The sequence below is a fragment of the Pimephales promelas genome, chromosome 8 (genome assembly GCF_988280905.1).
Source record: "Pimephales promelas chromosome 8, fPimPro1.hap1.1, whole genome shotgun sequence".
In the NCBI taxonomy this organism is placed as follows: Eukaryota; Metazoa; Chordata; class Actinopteri; order Cypriniformes; family Leuciscidae; genus Pimephales; species Pimephales promelas.
Window position 1 is genome coordinate 29,451,376 of NC_142776.1, and position 17,243 is coordinate 29,468,618.

The window sequence follows — 17,243 nt, forward strand, 5'->3', positions numbered from 1 at the left end:
AGATTGTTACAATTATAATAAAACCCAAAAAAGAATGTGTCAATGTGTAAGTCGGAACTATGTATTTGGGTTATGTTCATGTCCTGATAACATCACAGAACAGAAAAGTTTTCAGTCTAACACCATGGACAGTGGCACTATGGCCAACAAGAAGATAACATGAGGTTAACTATTTTACTTATGGAAGTTTTTTTTTACATGTAACCTTGGAAATTTATTCAGTAAAACACTTTTACATTGACAGCGTGAGTATGACCACTTTTACACTTTTCACTCAAGTTTTTTATGTTGGTAACATTTTGTTTCTAAGGAAATGTTTCTATTGTGCACTTTTCTTATTTAATGTTTTTTCTCATTGTATATATCATATTTTTTTTTTTTATGTGTTCTGTTTTATAATATTACATTTTAATTTAATTTGATTTTTGTTTTAAAAAATTTTTTTTCTTTAATGTCATTTGTACTTATGGGAAAACTTCAAAACCTACGTATTGGTATTACTTATGTGTGAAAAACTTAACCCAAATTGTTGGATAAATAGCAAATACATGTTTAACTTTATTTTAACATCAATCAAATTCGTATGAAAAAAAATCAAGCAACGCAACAGAACGTTTTAAATCCCGTCACGTGACTACAATATATAATGGGTGGCCACGTTGATTGCCTGAAATGTATTCTTGCTCTAAAATTGTGTAATGACTCTTGTTAACCCTGTTGTATAAAATACACACTTTTAACCATACAGTCTTTTGTTCTGTGTTTTTCAATTTGAAATTATAATCAAATGTAAGTGTTGGTTACTTGAAACTTTAAAGAAGGCGTGATTAGACACTATATAATCCTTGATTGGGGCCTCTCTCAGAACCAGTCAGAGATCTGAAGAAATTCGCCGCTCTGCGACTGAACAGAGACGAAAGAGAGAGCTCAGAGAAAGTACCCAGAGGTACATTAATTTGTTACAGTCGGACTAACGTTACAAGCTTTAATGAAGTGGTAGAACCCTGTTATCTGTCGGAATTGGTCCTAATATATGTGAGCTTTATTGTATTGACGCGCATTTTTATGTGCGTCGTGCAGCTTTATGATTGTTAATAAGTTTCCTAGCCTGCTAACCCGACTCACTAGCTCATAAATAAACAAACACGCATTTTTTTTAAAAAAAAAATGCTCGCACGAAGAAACACAAAGGAAAAATAAGCCAACATTTACATTAAAAACGGTTATTGTACAAATAGCTAGCCGTTTGTCCGCATGAACCGAAGTAAATCCTCTGCGTCGGCTTGTTGGGTTTAGCCTGTTTGCTAACGTTAATTATATGCTTCTATCTGTCAATTAGCTATTAAATCTGGATTGACAAGCTATACCCGAACCTCCTGTCAAGATTGTCGACCGAGAAGCTTTATTTTTTAGCAGGAAACTTCATCTGCGTCCTGCCTGAAATCTGGACTGACTGCAGCATCTCTTGTAGTTTGGTATATGATAGGTAGCCAGAAGCTAACTGAGGTATCCAGGCGGGGAGAGAGGAGGTGTTTTGACACCGTTTCTAATATCAGGTGAGTTCATCAATATATTGAGAAAGCTGCTTGGGTTTTCACAACAGACTCGTTTTTCGTGTGAGAGATTGTACCTTGATTTACCTGCGTTAGGCTGATTAGTATTCGTAGTTCGTTTGCTGCATGCCTCGTCACTTGCTAATACAACAGCTACTCAGATTACAGAGTAGCCAGACATTTACCTGATCATTTTAATTCCAGACAACAATACGCCTTAAAATAGATTCAAGTTAAATTGAATCTGATCTTCTGTTTCCCTAGACTTTAAGAGAGATTCCTTTCTAAGATTCTTGCAGCCTGATTGTATAATTGCGCTTAATTACTCCCTGTTTTTGAACTGCATAGCTAGTTTTATTGTATGTTGTAGTATTTTGAGTCTTAAGGCTTCTTTAGCCAGCCAAGTTAAGGCTGCTCTATGCCTGCTTGAAATATTAGTGTAAAGACAGAGCCACATAAAAGCCACTAAATTATGTATCTTCTGACCCACGTCAGCCCCTAATATGAAAATATGTATGTACTATACTTCAGCCTCTAATGGATGCGTACTATATAGTTGTAGTTCAAGTGTAAATGCTTTTGTCATCTCTCAGCAGCATCCATCATCTCTCAGCAAACAGTCTATGTAACGACACCTACATGCCGCTTCAGAGGCACTTCACTTATCAGTATAAATTTGGTATCATCCAAATAAAGGTGCACTACACTGACATGGCAGTTTAACTAATGCTAAAGATTCTCGTACACAGGTGCCCAGAGTGTCTGATATTGGGGTTTCACTTCAGGTTGACCACCCACCTGAGTCATGGAGAAGGATGAAAATGGTGTAAACATGGTGGACACGGTGAAGGACTCAGTAATGACCTCCGCCTATAGATATACCAAGGTAAGAATGATCTTTTAAAGGAGCCATCTAATGAGGAACAAATTTGATACAAATCTTTTGATATTACAATACAACACAATATTTATTTATAGAGCACATTTAAAAACAGCCAAGGCTGACCAAAGTGCTGTACAAAGCAGAAAACAATAATGCACAGGACAGTAAAAATAATCAATTAACAATCAGGGAGAATTAAATGCGAGAGAAAATAAAAGTCTTTAAAGAAGATTTAAAAAGAGAAACTGAGGGAGCCAGTCTGATGTAGACATGCAGACTGTTCCAGAGTTTTGGACCAGCAGTCACAAAAGCACGGTCGCCTCGTTTTTTGAGTCTGGTTCTAGGCTCGATTAGAAGGCAGTAGTCACTGGATCTCAGGGTACGAGTCGGAGTGTACGGACAGAGCAGATCAGTCAAGTACTGAGGGGCCAAATTGTTAAGAGCTTTATATACAAAAAGTAAAATTTTAAAATCAATTCTAAATTTGACAGGTAGCCAATGGAGTTTGAATAAGATAGGGCTGATCGATTCATACATATTATAGTGTGATCCTATTGAACACATACTTAAAGTCACTAAAAAACAGAAGTGGTGACCGGCATTTACTTTCCTTATTGTGACGTACAGTGAAATGGATTATCAGACAAGAGAAAACTTGCTTTTATGCATTTGACGCTGATTGGATTTTGAGATGTGGGTGTTTCACTCAAAAGTGGAGGCTGATGAATGTGAGCTAACTTGCAGGTCCTGGGTTTAAACAGACTAAATGGTTGGAGAAGTTTGTCATACATCAGAGAAAAACTGTCATTTTTTCCTGGATGGTCCAGTAATTACATTTTGATTAAACTATACAAAGTCAAACAATAAAATGCAATATTGGTTCACTACTGTGGTTTAGTAAGATTGCATGCATATCAGCACTGAGCCATACTGGATTTCAAATGAAGCGTACCTGAGTTTGAAAAACAGCTTTCGTATCATGCAGTTGAACCAGATTTCACAAATGAAATGATCATGTGCAATCCAGAATTGGTAGTGTGAAAGCACCCACATTTTTTTATTTATTTGGGAAATGTTTTTCATGCTGATAATCAACTGTTTATTTTTGCAGGAAGAGCTTATGGAAATCAAAGAATTGCTGATTTCCAATGAGAGGCCAGAATGTCTTTCAGAGAAATATGACAGGTGAACAATTTATTGTTTGCAACTTCAGTTTGAATTATGAATGTGGAACCATATTATCTTGCAAAATAAGATCATAGGAAAAGGACATCAGGGGTTTTTTTGGCTCCTGCTCCATATCATTTTCTGTGCTCTGTCAGAGCTTTGACTGCTTTCATCTAGCGCTAGGACAATAAATCGATGCATTTTTCGACTGGATCGCGATTCTCTCTTGAATCATTACTGCGCTTAGTTTTTTAACAGCAGATGGTGCTCTAGGCTAGTTTTTAACCATATTCTCAAAATGCTCATGATAAAGATTGTTTGTGTGTTAGGCTGAGAATGTACTTCCACCTCAGAATCCTTTTATGGTGAGATTAGTGTAAACAGCCCACTGCAAACACCCTTGTAATTTGCTTCAACCTCTTTGAAATTTATGAATGATTATTTTATAGAAGGTTCAAGTGGTGTATAAGGAATTAGAAGCAAGCAGAGTACAGCTGTTTCTAAACCACGGAGTGCCATCTGCTGTTTAAAACTATGCTCAGCATCAAGCTGAGAGGGAGTGCGACGCATTTGGAAAATTTCAGAATTGATCCAGAATAATTTCTCGATTCACGATGCATCAATTTATTGTCCCAACCATACTTTCAACGAATACTCAACCGTGGATGAAAGTTTGACATGCGTGCCAAGTTGTCTTTTATAGGACATTGGCTGCGTCCGTAATCACATACTGTCTTGAGTACTTATTTTGAACCAGTAATTACTTCACGGCTGCTAAAAAAGTATGTTCAATATAGTATGAATGTAATCTGGACGTACTACAAGCCATCTTGTTGTTGTCACCCACCAGCATCAGTTATGTCGCTTCACTACCATTCAAAAATCCTCTCCTGTGGACTCATTGGATAGTAAAGTGTCCATCGTATGCACACTTCAAAATTTCCCTGGAAGTAGTAGGTCATCTGGGTACTTTTTGACTATTAAAGTATTGTAAGTGCGGACATGCTTCTTTTGTCACATACTGTATAATGGTCGGCCGATATATCGGCATGGCCAATATTTGACTTTTTTTTTTTTTTTTAATATCTATCTATCTATCTTCATTAGTTTACGATCTCTGACAGTCATATCTAATACTTTGTTTGGTAGAACTGGGGGCTTCAGAACTAGTAATCAAAGTAGATGGTATGTGAAAAAGCAATGCGTTTGCTTTTATATTATTTGTAAAAGAAAAAGCAAACAATCAGCCTAAAATACTTTCTCATTAAACGTTTCCGTCAACATTCAGCAAATGTGCATCTACATAATTTAAACAAATCTCTGAATATCTAAAACGTTAGATATTAGGTATATCACAAACCTTACAGATTTAATCGAATCCATCTGTGGTATCCTGTGAAGTGTGCATTTGTAGCCGGCATAAACGTGTTACTATTTTAGGGTCCGTGCACAGTGAGTGAATGCGAACAGGAGACGCGATCAAAACATTTTAATTTTATTTTATATTTATTTCAAAATATGCTGTGCTATATCCAGTTGCCTCATTAATCTTGTTTTCACTGTGTGCTGCATGTAAAATGAGCGTTACCTTGCCAAAAGTTAAAGTCAAAAAAGCATAAAAAAAAAAAGATTATCAGTGCACATGAAATGACCAGATTACAGAGTGCCCTGTTACAGTGTTTCTTTTTATTCACATTCATGTTTTTATACAATAAATTTATTTGTGGAAAAAAACTGTTATGGGATTGCAGATTCAAGAAGTTGCCATATAAAGTATAGGGCCTAAGCATGTTTAATTTACAGATTTTTTTTTTTTTAATATAAGTTTATTACATTTATCAGGCCAAATTGTACAGTGTGAACCCGGGTTTAGTGTGACGTTACTGACTAATATTGTTTTAAATGAGCTTATTGAAAATCTAAGCCTTGGATGTGCTAATCTCCTTTCCAGTGAGGGGGTCTGGGACCCTGAAAAATGGCATGCCTCGCTATATCCCTCTTCAGAAAACAGCTGTCCAGCAGAAGGATACAAGAAAGATTATGCAGAGGAAAGGGTTCCGCCGAAACGCAGAATTGCAGGTAATTGGGCAAGAACTATAATAAACTCAAATATAATCATATTTTTAAAAAAAGACCATATAAACCTTGTTTTTCCCACACCTAAATTAACTTTGCCTTTCCCAGATCCTCGGGAACGTGTAAAAGATGATGATCTGGAAGTGGTTCTTAGTCCTCAGCGTCGTAGTTTTGGCAGTGGTTGTCAAGTGGCACCCACTGCCCTCCCTCGCCGCCCCATCAGCCCTCTGGAGAACAAAGAGAATGAGTCACTCCGTTTGGGGGGAGCACGTCGCATAGGGAGTGGACGCATCACCTCGCGTGTATTTGAGAGGGATGCACGAGTTGACAAGGAGAGGGAGCGAGACAGAGAGCGTGACTATAAGGACAAGAGATTTCGGGTATTATGCTATGGGCTTGATGCAAAAGAAATGATTGCTGTTATTGCAATGTTCAAAGAATAAAGCAATTTTTTCCCCTGTGTTCCATTACAGAGAGACTTTGGAGACAAAAGAGTGTTCAGTGAGAGAAGAAGAAATGACTCGTATGCAGAAGAGGAACCAGAGTGGTTCTCTGGTGGACCCACTAGTCAGTCTGAGACCATTGAGCTCATTGGCTTTGATGACAAAATTTTGGAGGATGACAAACGGAGGTCCAAACGTTCCAGGAAGAAGCCAGAGTTATTTAAAGGAGGCATGTATAGTAAAATGTATGGCAAATGTTTAAGAATTATGTCTATCAGCATGCTAATTTTTTTTTTTTAATCTTCCACGCCAACAGTTGAATGTAATGGTGGTCTCTCTGAGGACCCTGAAGTAGTTCAAGAGTCTGGAGCTGATCAAGAGGTTCCACATGCCGTGGTTCTTCCTGAGCAAACTCCTGGAGAATTTGACTTCAATGAGTTCTTCAATCTTGAAAAGACCATGCCTGGCCTGGCTTCGGTAAGATCTGGGGAGCACTGCATGCTTCTAAGGGTGATGGACACAAAATAGCTGGCTTGCCTTAAAGGGAGAAGTAATAGAGAACAAATCACACAAGGTTTTGGGGGGTTTGAGAGATGTGTGGTCCATCAGATGATGTGTTAGGTCATTTCTGGGCACTTTTTATTAGTCTTTATACTATACTCTATACTTAATCTGAGCTTTTTACTCTGCTCTTTACTGTGTTCTTTTACATTTTTAGATCTCTTTAGTAGTAGTCATTTTCTGGCCATATGTGTATTGCAGCACTTCTGATTTCTCCTAATGTGATTGTATGTAATGACTCGTTTGTAAATCTCTCCTCGCTTGTCAGTAACTTTGGATAAAAGCACCTACTACATGAATTAATGTAATATTAGGTTTTTTTGTTGTTGATTTGGAGAATGGTTCAGCAGGACCGTTGACTACTTTGGTTTAGAAATGTGAAATTGTCTTTGCGGTTGTGTGGCGTCAAGTTATTTGTTGGTTTTATGTTGGTTATGCAGAAAGCTCAATGAAATGCAAATTTATGCCCATCTGAGTTGTAAGGAATATATTGATAGTCTTAAGTGGGAGGTGGGGGATTGACTGCACATCTTGGTTGTGCCAATTAATTGAGGAATATTTGGGAGGGGGATCCTGTAAATGAAACGGTACTCCACAATGTCCATTTTCCACCCCTTTGCGCTAAGCAGTCTACAGACACTCTTCACGTAAGTGTCATTTAGTCCCCATGGCTGTTTCTTGCTTCTGTGTTCGGAAACAGTATAAACAAGTGCTCCTCTTTCTTTCCTACAGATGATTGAAGATGTTCTAGCTGAGGGTCCGGTCATGGCCAGTCGTTTCAGCCGCTGGTTCTCCAGTAACAGGAGTCCCTCTGGCAGCCGCTCCAGCAGTCTACGTTCCACACCGCACGAGGAGTTGGAGAGACTAGCAGGTAACTCTTTCCTAATCCGTTCTCTTCACCTGGTGTAAGGTTGCTCACCAATAACCATTTTATTTATTTTTGTGGTGGGGCCAGTGAAAATTGAATCAAACCGAATTGATCTTTACTCAAATCAGGAGACCTGAATCGATACTGTAATATGAGACAACCATGGTCCAAAGTTTAGATTTTGCCCCACTTGTGAATGGTAGATTGATTTACCATAAATGCCTATCTTCTGCTGTGAAACTGTATTTTGCATAAATATTAAGAGAGGGTCCCTATGACACCATTAGTGTCTTATGCTCACCAAGATTGCATTTATTTAAAAACCTAATATTCTGAAATTAGATAATTCTGCCATGCATGCTCCATTAAAAAAAAAAAATTTTATTTTTATTTTTTTTCAGTCTTGAAAAAAAAAAATGGGTGACTCCCATTCGTATTTGTGAGCATTTTGTGAAGAGTGTCAAATGTTAATGTTTTTACATTTAAGGCGGGCATACTCTATGCGAGTTCGGACAATCAGGAGGTCATGTGCCATTGCAAACGTTGCAAATCAGCAAACATGATAATCGCGTAAAAGCAGCTAGTATATGGGAAACCAGCAGCAGTCACATGAGCTTTCACATTAAAAAATGAAACTGGAGCTCTAAATGTTGCTGCTATTGCTTTAGATAAAAAGACGAATGTGTGCAGTTTTGCACGCTGTCATGCCAAACCATACATGACTAAGTTAACCTGCTTGTTTTTGTTATAACAGTGTGGTTTGTGTTAATAATTAATAACTAATTATTTTATCTGGAGCATTTATGCTGATGTGTATGGTGGCAACATGTAGGCTAACTTAAGTATTTGGAGGAAAAGAAAAGTCTTTTTTTCAGGTGGGACTGGGACAAAACAATTTCAGAGAAAGTAACAGAAATTAGTTGAGACAATCAGTTATAATAATGACCCACATATTAAAAATGGTCAGGTACACAACCTGCTCGGGTAGGGTCGGGCTTGCACAACCGAGATGCTAACTCTAGTGTATGAATATTTGCAATATAAAATGTTAGACATTGGTAATTTCTTATAAAAATTGTTTTTTCAGGTCTCGATCCTCATGCTGGACCTCTGAATCAGGGTACGTCTTTGTACTTCACCCCTATTTCTTCAGTGGAACGGGAGAAGGTGGACATACTGGAACTGCTGCAAAAAGCCAATGTTGACCTAAAACCTTTACTGTCCAGCCTAAATGTCAACAAGGCTCACCTAAAGGAGAGCAGTGAGTAGCATCCTGTATAATTAACTATTGTTGCTAGAAAATTGTATACGGTATTTAACACAGTGGTTTAATACAGTGTCTGGTTTGCTGCCCATTATCACAAAATATAATTTCCCCTCATAACAAACGATTCTTAATACATCTGTCTTCCCTCTTATAGCAAACTCAGGGGTGGTGTTGTCTCTAGAGGAGGTAGAGGTGGGTCTAAAGGGTCTAAAGGTGCAGGCTGAACCGGCTTCATTACCTCAAAGGCAGTCCAACAGAGGTGGGGGTACTCCCTTCATGGCGGAGCACCTTGAAGAGGCTTTCACGGGAGGGACCGGGGCTGCGCCACGACCGCGAGACCCTGACATGTCTGCATTTAATAAGTTAGTGAGCACCATGAAGGCAAGTGGAACCCTTCCCACTCACCCCAAAGCCAGCGGGAGCTATGTAAGTATGCAGCCGTTGGTAATGTTTGCATGGTTTTGTAAGTGATTGCTGTATGCGAGACTGAAACGCATGCATTGGTCGCACAGCTTGTTCCCGCTTTTAATGGGCTTTTTAATGCAACTCATGCCAGTACTTTTTACTTGCTAGTTGGTCTGGGGTTGTAAATGAGTGTTTAGTCTGACTAGTGATGGGCATAAATTTGTGTTTGGCAGTTGTGGCTGACTAGTCAGTGAACTCTTGCATGCATGACTTGGCGTATCCCTCTCTGACCATGAATCTTTTTTCATGTTGTTGCATGTTGTTTTTAACACTTTGTTCTCAAGCTGTCCCTGGTATGATATAGACAACATCAGTTTGTGCGACGCTAGCTAACAAAACATGTACCAAATGGCATGCATGCTATCTGATCCATTTTTGTCTGGTTCAGACTGCAACTGTTAACTTTCTGTTATCACTTGTTCCCTGCCTTTATTTTCAGCAGTCAGTGGATCCTGCTCTTGTGTCCTTATCAGAGGCACAGGTACCTGCCTCTCAGCAGAAAAACGTCTTTCAGGTGATCAAAGCCTTACTCTTCATTGTTGGAGAAGATCTGTTTTAATACAAATAATTTATACTTATCAAGTCACTGGGCTTACTGATGCCATGACATGACTATCTGTAAAATACTGTAACAAATGAAGTAAACTATTGTCAGTAATGCATAACCAGAACTTAATGCACACAAAGGGGCCAGTCAGTTTGATTGACAATTTTGCCTCACTGCAGGATTAAAGCAATGTCAGCTTTCACTAACAGTGGAGCTGAAGCAGGTTACTTTTCTTAAGCAATAAGAACAGCAATGTATACATTTTTATTAAAACACTGTCCTAGTAAAGTTATGAGTGTTGACAAATAATGCAAGATATTGTGCTTTAGGAATTGTTGGTTGCTCCTCATGGGCCTGTTCCCACCTCTGTGTCTGGCCTCATTCACCATCGCGCTTCTCCACCACTCTTCCCACAGAGAGCCCCTATGCAGGACTTTTTCCCAGGCATGCCACCGGCAACAGGTGAGATGAGTTAAATATTGTTGAATTTAATCCAACAAAGGGATGTTGAATGTGAAACATGGCATAACATTTAAATAATAAATGCCCTGCAACTTATTTATTTTTGGTTGAATCTAAGGATTTCCTACTGGTCAACAAACTATGTTAGATCAAATTCCAGACTTGCATCGGGCCAGAAATACACCACAGGTAAAGTTAAAATTCTATGTGGATATATTTTAAAATGTTTGTTTGCTTTTAATAATTAAAGAATGCATGTTAACTCAAGAAGTCTTAAGTAGTGTTTTTTTTTTTTTAATGATTTTATTTTTAAATTTAGTAGGTCATATTCATTACACAGACATTCATATCTGAATATTAAAATGCATAAATCACTCTTCATGGCATTGTTAAATGTATATTTATTGATTTTCTGAAACTAAATTTTGGGGTTTTCTGGAATGATTACTCTGAGAGTAAAGGCTGTTAACATGGGATGACCATAACATGTCATAGGATGCCCTTGGTTTTGCATGATTTTTTTAATCAGATGAATTCCTTATTTTTAGATGAGAGGTTTGCCAATGGGAGTGGACCAGGCCAATCTGGAAGCTTTGTTTCAGCAGGATCTGGCAATTCTTAATCGCTCTCAGTACCAACAAGCCTACAATAAACAGGCTCAAGATAAGTTTCGTAACAGGTAATTTCGATTATCCGAGACCATAGCAGGTCACAGGCTGGCTGCGCCAAAGCAAGCCCTTCTAATGCTTTCAAACTCTAGAATTACTGAGATGGCTTTTAGTACTTTGTTTTATCTTGTATCAGACGGTCCTGATTTTGTAGTTCAAAAAAAAGATTACATACCCAGAAATGAATCCTGTTTTTATGCATTTATTTAAGGACACCTATTATGGCATTTAAAATTTTCATATTTTATTATTGAGTCCCCAACAACAGTTTTACATGCAAGGAATGACAAAGCACTTGTTTTATAAAATGCATTTGTTATTTCCTGATTTGCTCACCGACTCCCAAATGATTCGTTCAACGACTAATTTTTTCAAACTCCTCCCTTGCATGACGCTAATCTACGTGATTGATCAGATGACCCAATCAGTTATTGTTTGCGTTAGCCCAATGCATAAACGTATCAACAAAGCACTGCTGTACTACAATGTATTGCTCTATTCTTTGACTCCAATAACAACATTTCATATATTTAGAAGAAAATTAACATTGGAGACCTGAGTGTAACTTGCACAACACACAAAATACTTCAGCATGCTACAAACGCAACAATTATTAATAATACTTACAGATTGTTGAGTACTATTGTTGAGTACAGAGTTGGAGGAGGAAGATGATCCAAATAAAATTGGTACTGAACCTTCCTTCAGCATCAACTGGCTTGCGAATCCACACTTGAACGCATTTTTGTTTGTAAAGCAGTCGTCATTAAAATAATGCGAACACCGCACAAGGTTCGGCCTATACTTGTGTAGTATAGTTGTAAATATAAACTCTAGCTACTTATTCTTCACCTGCTCATCCCTGGGCAGTGAAAAAAGGTAGCTTTTGATTCGCACTTCAGAACACAGCGTCTTGATGTCGACATGATGTTTTCAAGTTTACCCTGGCGTCTACGTGCGCAATGAGTGGGCATGGCCAATTCGAATTTTCATCTTGACGTCACAACGAAAAGGAAATTGACTCGTTAAATTGACTTTTGAGAGACTAACTTTTTTTTTTTTATGGTGAACTTTCAACTTTCACTTTACATAAAACTTTGCAGAATGTTTTTGTTCATTTAAATCTGTTACACTACATGAAAGGTAATTTTCAAAATTCCATAATAGGTGCTCTTTAACATAAATGACTGTGTAACTACTCCATCCAAATGAATGGCATAATGAAAGGAAGAGGCGGATAATGGTGTGTACAGTGTGTTTTATTTGCATCTGTATCTCCTGTTTTGTAGACAAACCAGGATGAACCGTTCACCTGGGCCTCCCCTTCCTGACCGGACATCCCCTGGCAATACAGTTACTAGTGTGGTCAGTCAAATCAGTGGCATTTAATTTAACTGTCATGAAGGCATTTGATCATACATCTGATGCATTTATATCAACTAATGGCTTTATAGAAACACTTAATGTCATGAAGTACTTTAAATTTCCTTCGTTTGACCAAATGACCAATGAGAACTAAAGTAATTTTAATTTTTCCACTCTGCTGCAGTTGTCTCCATCCTTCACTCCCACGTCCGTGATCAAAAAAATGTACGAGTCAAAAGAGAAAAGTCGAGATGATCCTGGGAGTAGACCAGGAAGCAAGGAGACTGTGAACTCCCATAACTCACAGGAGGGTATGAAATGATGTACATACACCAAAAGACCAGAGCAGGGTGTAAAATAAATAAATAAATAAATAAATGAATAGGGCTACATGGTATTGAGGAGAAACACTTTGGAATATGTTTTTTCTTTGATTATATAGATTGTGATATGGAAACAGCTCAGACCCACATTATTACAAGATGAATGCCTCTAATTGGAAAGAAGTCATTCTTGAATGATTGTGGTGATTTCGTTAGGGAGTGCATCTGCATCGAAAATAAACTAAATTGCAAACTTAGGAAAACACAATAGAACAAAGATGAAAGTCTTTAGTCTTACAGTATTCAGGGACAGTTCAGTACTTTTACAGTACTCAATTGTTTGCATTCATGTGTCAGTTTCTTCGTGTTTTTGTGGGCTCAAATGTTTTAAAATCATTTGTTTTAACTGACAGGATGTGAAAATGGTAAACTTTCACTCCAAGATAGTTAATCTTTGCAATTACTCTGACAATTTAAAACCTTGGTGCGGATCAACTGCGATCCCTATACTTGACATTGTGTGGATGTGCATGTTGCCACATCAATTCTAAAATGGTACATCGTGTAGCCCTAGAAAAAAAGATGGCTGTCTCATTCTTTTATCTTTTTAATTACCCAAAACCATCTCCTTTCGTTTTATAGATGGGCCTCCATCCCCCAGTTCCTTTCTGGAAGATGTGGACACCAGTGGTCTTCAGACCGGTGGGGTAAAGGCATGCTCCACTCCCAATCCCGCTCAGAATCGTCACAGTAAAGACCCAGACCGACCCAGGCCTCCTTCAACAACTGGCCGCCACACTCCTCCTATGTTATCCCCAGGGCCCTCTTCTCCCTTCTCCAGACCCCAGATGTATTCAGTCCCTCTGCTTCCCCACGTCCCGTTGGTCAGACCTCCACCCCAGCTTCATCCCGGTGTGATGCAGAGGATGCTGGCTCAGGGTATCCAGCCTCAACAGCTCGGACCCACATTATTACAAGCAGGTTGGTTTGTGTGACTTCAGTAGATCTCTAAAAGGCCTAGAAAATCAATCATCTTTGCTGGACATGAGAAATTACACTTGTTCTTTGCTCATACCTTTCTTTGTTGAAAACGGTAGTTACTGAGCTTTTGTTCTTTCTCTGCATGAACAGGCATGTTCCCTCAGGCTGTAGACCTGTCTCAGCTTCAGGGTCTGCCCCCAGCCCTCTTAGGGCAGCCTTTGTATCCCCTTGGTCCTGCAGGACATCCTCTCATGGCCCCTAGAGCCGCAGGAACACACGTGCAATTAGCAGTCATGCAGCAACAGCTTCAACAACAGCAGAGACCCAGTAAGTACAGCACCAGTGACTGTTAGAATGATAAACACTACTGTTCCAATGGTGGAGATATGCTTTTGTTTTTAAATGTGTCTTTTTAATGCTCGCCAAGGTTGCATTTAATTGACGAAAATACACAAAAAAGTTTAAACTTTTAAAATGACAAGAATTTAAAGTATTTTTCAATAACGGTGGGGATGGGTGATTGGAAGTTTTGGGAAAGTCATTGTAATTTGTTTCTAAATTTATATAATGGAATGTTTAAGTGATAATATTAGTTAAACAAACTACAATACTTAAAAGAACATTTCACCCATTTCAACATTATTCTTTATTGAAAGTGGATCATATATGTAGTCTAAATGTAAGCGTCCACCGAGAGCACGGGGACCAGTAGTCCGCCCAGCTCGAGCCAGTCAGGGCTCCTTGACCGCAGCAGCCGCCTCCTGTTCCTCCATCAGCCTCAGCTGCTCTTCACTATATTGCGGCTCGTAAAGATAGCCACGAACATCGGATGTGAGAAGCAGACTTTCAAAATCCTCTTCTTCCATATCATGTTTAGTTTCTTCTGTCATTATCATACTTCCCATCTCCACAGCGCTTTTTAGCTAGCTTCCAAACAAGATGGCTGATATTGATTCAGTATCTCCAAGTTAAGTCCCACCCACTGAACTGTAATAGGCCAGTAGGGTGAGTGGGTCCCACACCCTGGAATAATGAGGAGCTAATGTTTGTAGTCTCTACACTTTTTAATGAAATGTGACTTCCTGCTAATTATGATGCAAAATGACGATTTTACGTCATAATAAGCAGGAAGTAAAACACTTAAATCCTTATTTCTCCCATCTCAGGGGAAAATAAGGGAATAAACCATGACCATTCAAAAATATGACTGGGTTTCTAAAGATACAAAGCTTAATGCAAATGGGTGAAGTGTCCCTTTAACGTTCATTCCATCCATCCGACTACGGCATTTTTATTAGATTTCGTTTTCTAGCGTTGAGCATTTTGACCAATTGCACGTTTGTTGAGTTTATGAACATAACCATTCAGAGGTGCTCAGATTAGTCATCGCTGAAATGAAAAGTTCTGTTCATTGCGCTGACTTCCATCATAAACAACAAAGTGCAGATTCAGTGTAAGAGATTCATGTCGCACGTTTCTGTGATTTTAACAGGAGTTTTGTGCGTGCTTAAACTCACACTAGACCAAGTTATGGACAGCCTCACGATCGTTCCTGGTGCTGTGATCTAATTGTTACAAAATGAGATGTATACAATTGCTGAAACCATTTTTTGGGGGTAATAGGCCAGTTCAGATCATCTCTGTATTTTAAATATCAGCCAGAAGCAAATTTTTTTTTTTTTTTTTTTTTTTTCATTTTCTTCACAGATCTCCATGTGGCTCCATCAGGAGGTTTCCAGTCACAGAGCCACGGTCCCCATCGGACAAACCATTCCCAGCGAAGAGGTGGTAGCCCTACTCTGGGCCTGGCCAAGTGGTTTGGTTCTGACGTGCTCCAACAGCCCCTCCCTTCCATGCCTTCTACTAAAGTAATCAGCGTTGATGAGCTTGAGTTTCGCCAGTGATGACATCCTGTGACCAGTCAGCAAGAGTGAAGCAAGACATCCCTTCCCCACTACCCTCTAGATGGAGAGATATAAACTTTGATTTCTACCATTATGTACATATGTCAGAGCCCTCTCTATTTTTTTCTGTGCTCTGAAACCCTTGCAGTTGCAAAATTTCTTTTTTTTTTTTTGAAAAGGCCTAAAGTTGAGAGCAAAAAAGGGAAAAGACATAATTTTTATTTCCTGCCGCTTTTGTCATGAAGTAATGTAGTTTCTCATAGTTTGTTTTGAATTCAGTTTTTGCAGTTACGTAAATAATGTATAGGCCTGGATTGTACAGATTATGGGAATTGATTTATCTTTTTCCACCTTGTACATAGATTTTTTTTTTCTTTTTTTCTGTTTCTGACTTTGTGGGGATGGTTGTCCTGCTGTTGAGGAACCAAAAAGTTGCTTTTTCTTTGTCCAGTCACAATGTCTGCACAATGTTTCCCCTCGAAGGTCGATTGGGCAGGAAATGGTGGCACTGATGATGGCTGCTTTGTTGGGAAGAGCTCCACGTCCGTAGCGATTTAATGCATCCCTGATTCAGAGAGGCATGCCCTTAACGTTTGCTGGAATATTTAAGCCAGAATGTTCTGCAAGTGGGGACACTCTTCCACCCCAAGAAGTGAAAGCTAGTTGTGCCTTTGTTTCCTTTTTTTTTCTTTTTATTTTAAAGAAAAAACCCTCCCATCCTTCCTCTAGCCGGTCTTAGTCAGTGTATGAGAAGCACTGCTCTGAATCACATTTGTTTTAGGGTGGCAGGGGTTGGCAATTAAGTAATGTGCTATTAATTTAAGAAGCACAAATAGTTCATAAATATAAAAAAAAATTAAATAAAAAAATCATTCACATAAAAATGCATTTCTGACTCATTGTTTTCAAGGTATAAATTGTCTGGCTGGCAAAAGTATACTTTGTACTTTGCAGATGGTTGAGTAGGGGAAAAAATCCTCTGTATTTAATTGATCTGTCTATTGCAGTGTTATGCCTCGGGTTTTTTTATATTTCAGTGTAACTGGACAGTCATGTTTGTCGAATCTTTTGCCAAATATATTTTCTACATTCCCAATGTCACGGTGAACATTGTAAAATTTAATATTTGCACATTTGGATCAAGCCACACTCCCCTTGCCATATTTCAGTGGTGTATGCCATGGACACTTGGCCAAGTGTTTTTCTTTCCTGTGCAATATTGTTTTATTGTCCTGTTATGGGCTTTTCATTTGAGTGATGCATTAACTGAAACTAAAAGATAGACAAATTGTATAAATACAATAGCTTCAGAATAAGCTTAAATGAAGGAAGAAAAACAGAAGTCCACCCAAGGAGAAAAAAGGAAGTCCACCCAAGGAGAAAAATCTTAGCTCAGAAAGTAAATTGTGTGGTGTAACAACAGGCTTTTGTATCCGTGTATGCCTTTGTTCAAAAATGTAAAGCATTTTTAAATGTCATGTTTCCCTAAAGGATTTGTAATTTGATTTACAAACGCATAGAGCAAAGCCAGTGTTGCGGCCCACAACAATTTAATTTCTCTTGTGTCTTTATGCTTGATCTGTGCATTAACAGTTCAGGAGAGCAACTCTCTAGGCTAGTCTCCGTTTAAAAGAGTTTTCCCTGTTCACTAGAATTTCGTATGTTTACAGAATAGACTATATATTTTTCTGAGTGCTTACAGTGTCCGAA

General features: G+C 38.5%; 1 protein-coding gene across 8 annotated transcripts; it reads left to right on the forward strand.

Moving 5' to 3' along the window:
* Window positions 1-837: 837 nt before the first annotated feature.
* On the forward strand, window positions 838-16,875 carry eif4enif1 (eukaryotic translation initiation factor 4E nuclear import factor 1). 8 transcript variants are annotated; one of them, XM_089134317.1, is made up of 21 exons: window positions 838-946; window positions 1,472-1,556; window positions 2,147-2,249; window positions 2,339-2,439; window positions 3,548-3,621; window positions 5,555-5,682; window positions 5,788-6,059; window positions 6,153-6,351; window positions 6,439-6,599; window positions 7,416-7,554; window positions 8,639-8,812; window positions 8,973-9,244; window positions 9,723-9,797; window positions 10,160-10,292; window positions 10,411-10,481; window positions 10,841-10,971; window positions 12,250-12,325; window positions 12,510-12,636; window positions 13,291-13,629; window positions 13,780-13,956; window positions 15,337-16,875. In XM_089134317.1, the coding sequence occupies exons 4-21, from the start codon at window positions 2,359-2,361 to the stop codon at window positions 15,531-15,533; spliced, it is 2,826 nt and encodes a 941-aa protein (XP_088990443.1). In that variant the 5' UTR covers window positions 838-946; window positions 1,472-1,556; window positions 2,147-2,249; window positions 2,339-2,358; the 3' UTR covers window positions 15,534-16,875. The 8 variants fall into 8 exon arrangements, with proteins under 8 accessions (XP_088990443.1, XP_039545526.2, XP_088990444.1 ...); XM_039689592.2 differs by lacking the exon at window positions 2,147-2,249 and having other exon boundaries at window positions 2,303-2,439; XM_089134318.1 differs by lacking the exon at window positions 2,147-2,249.
* The last annotated feature ends 368 nt before the right edge of the window (window positions 16,876-17,243 follow it).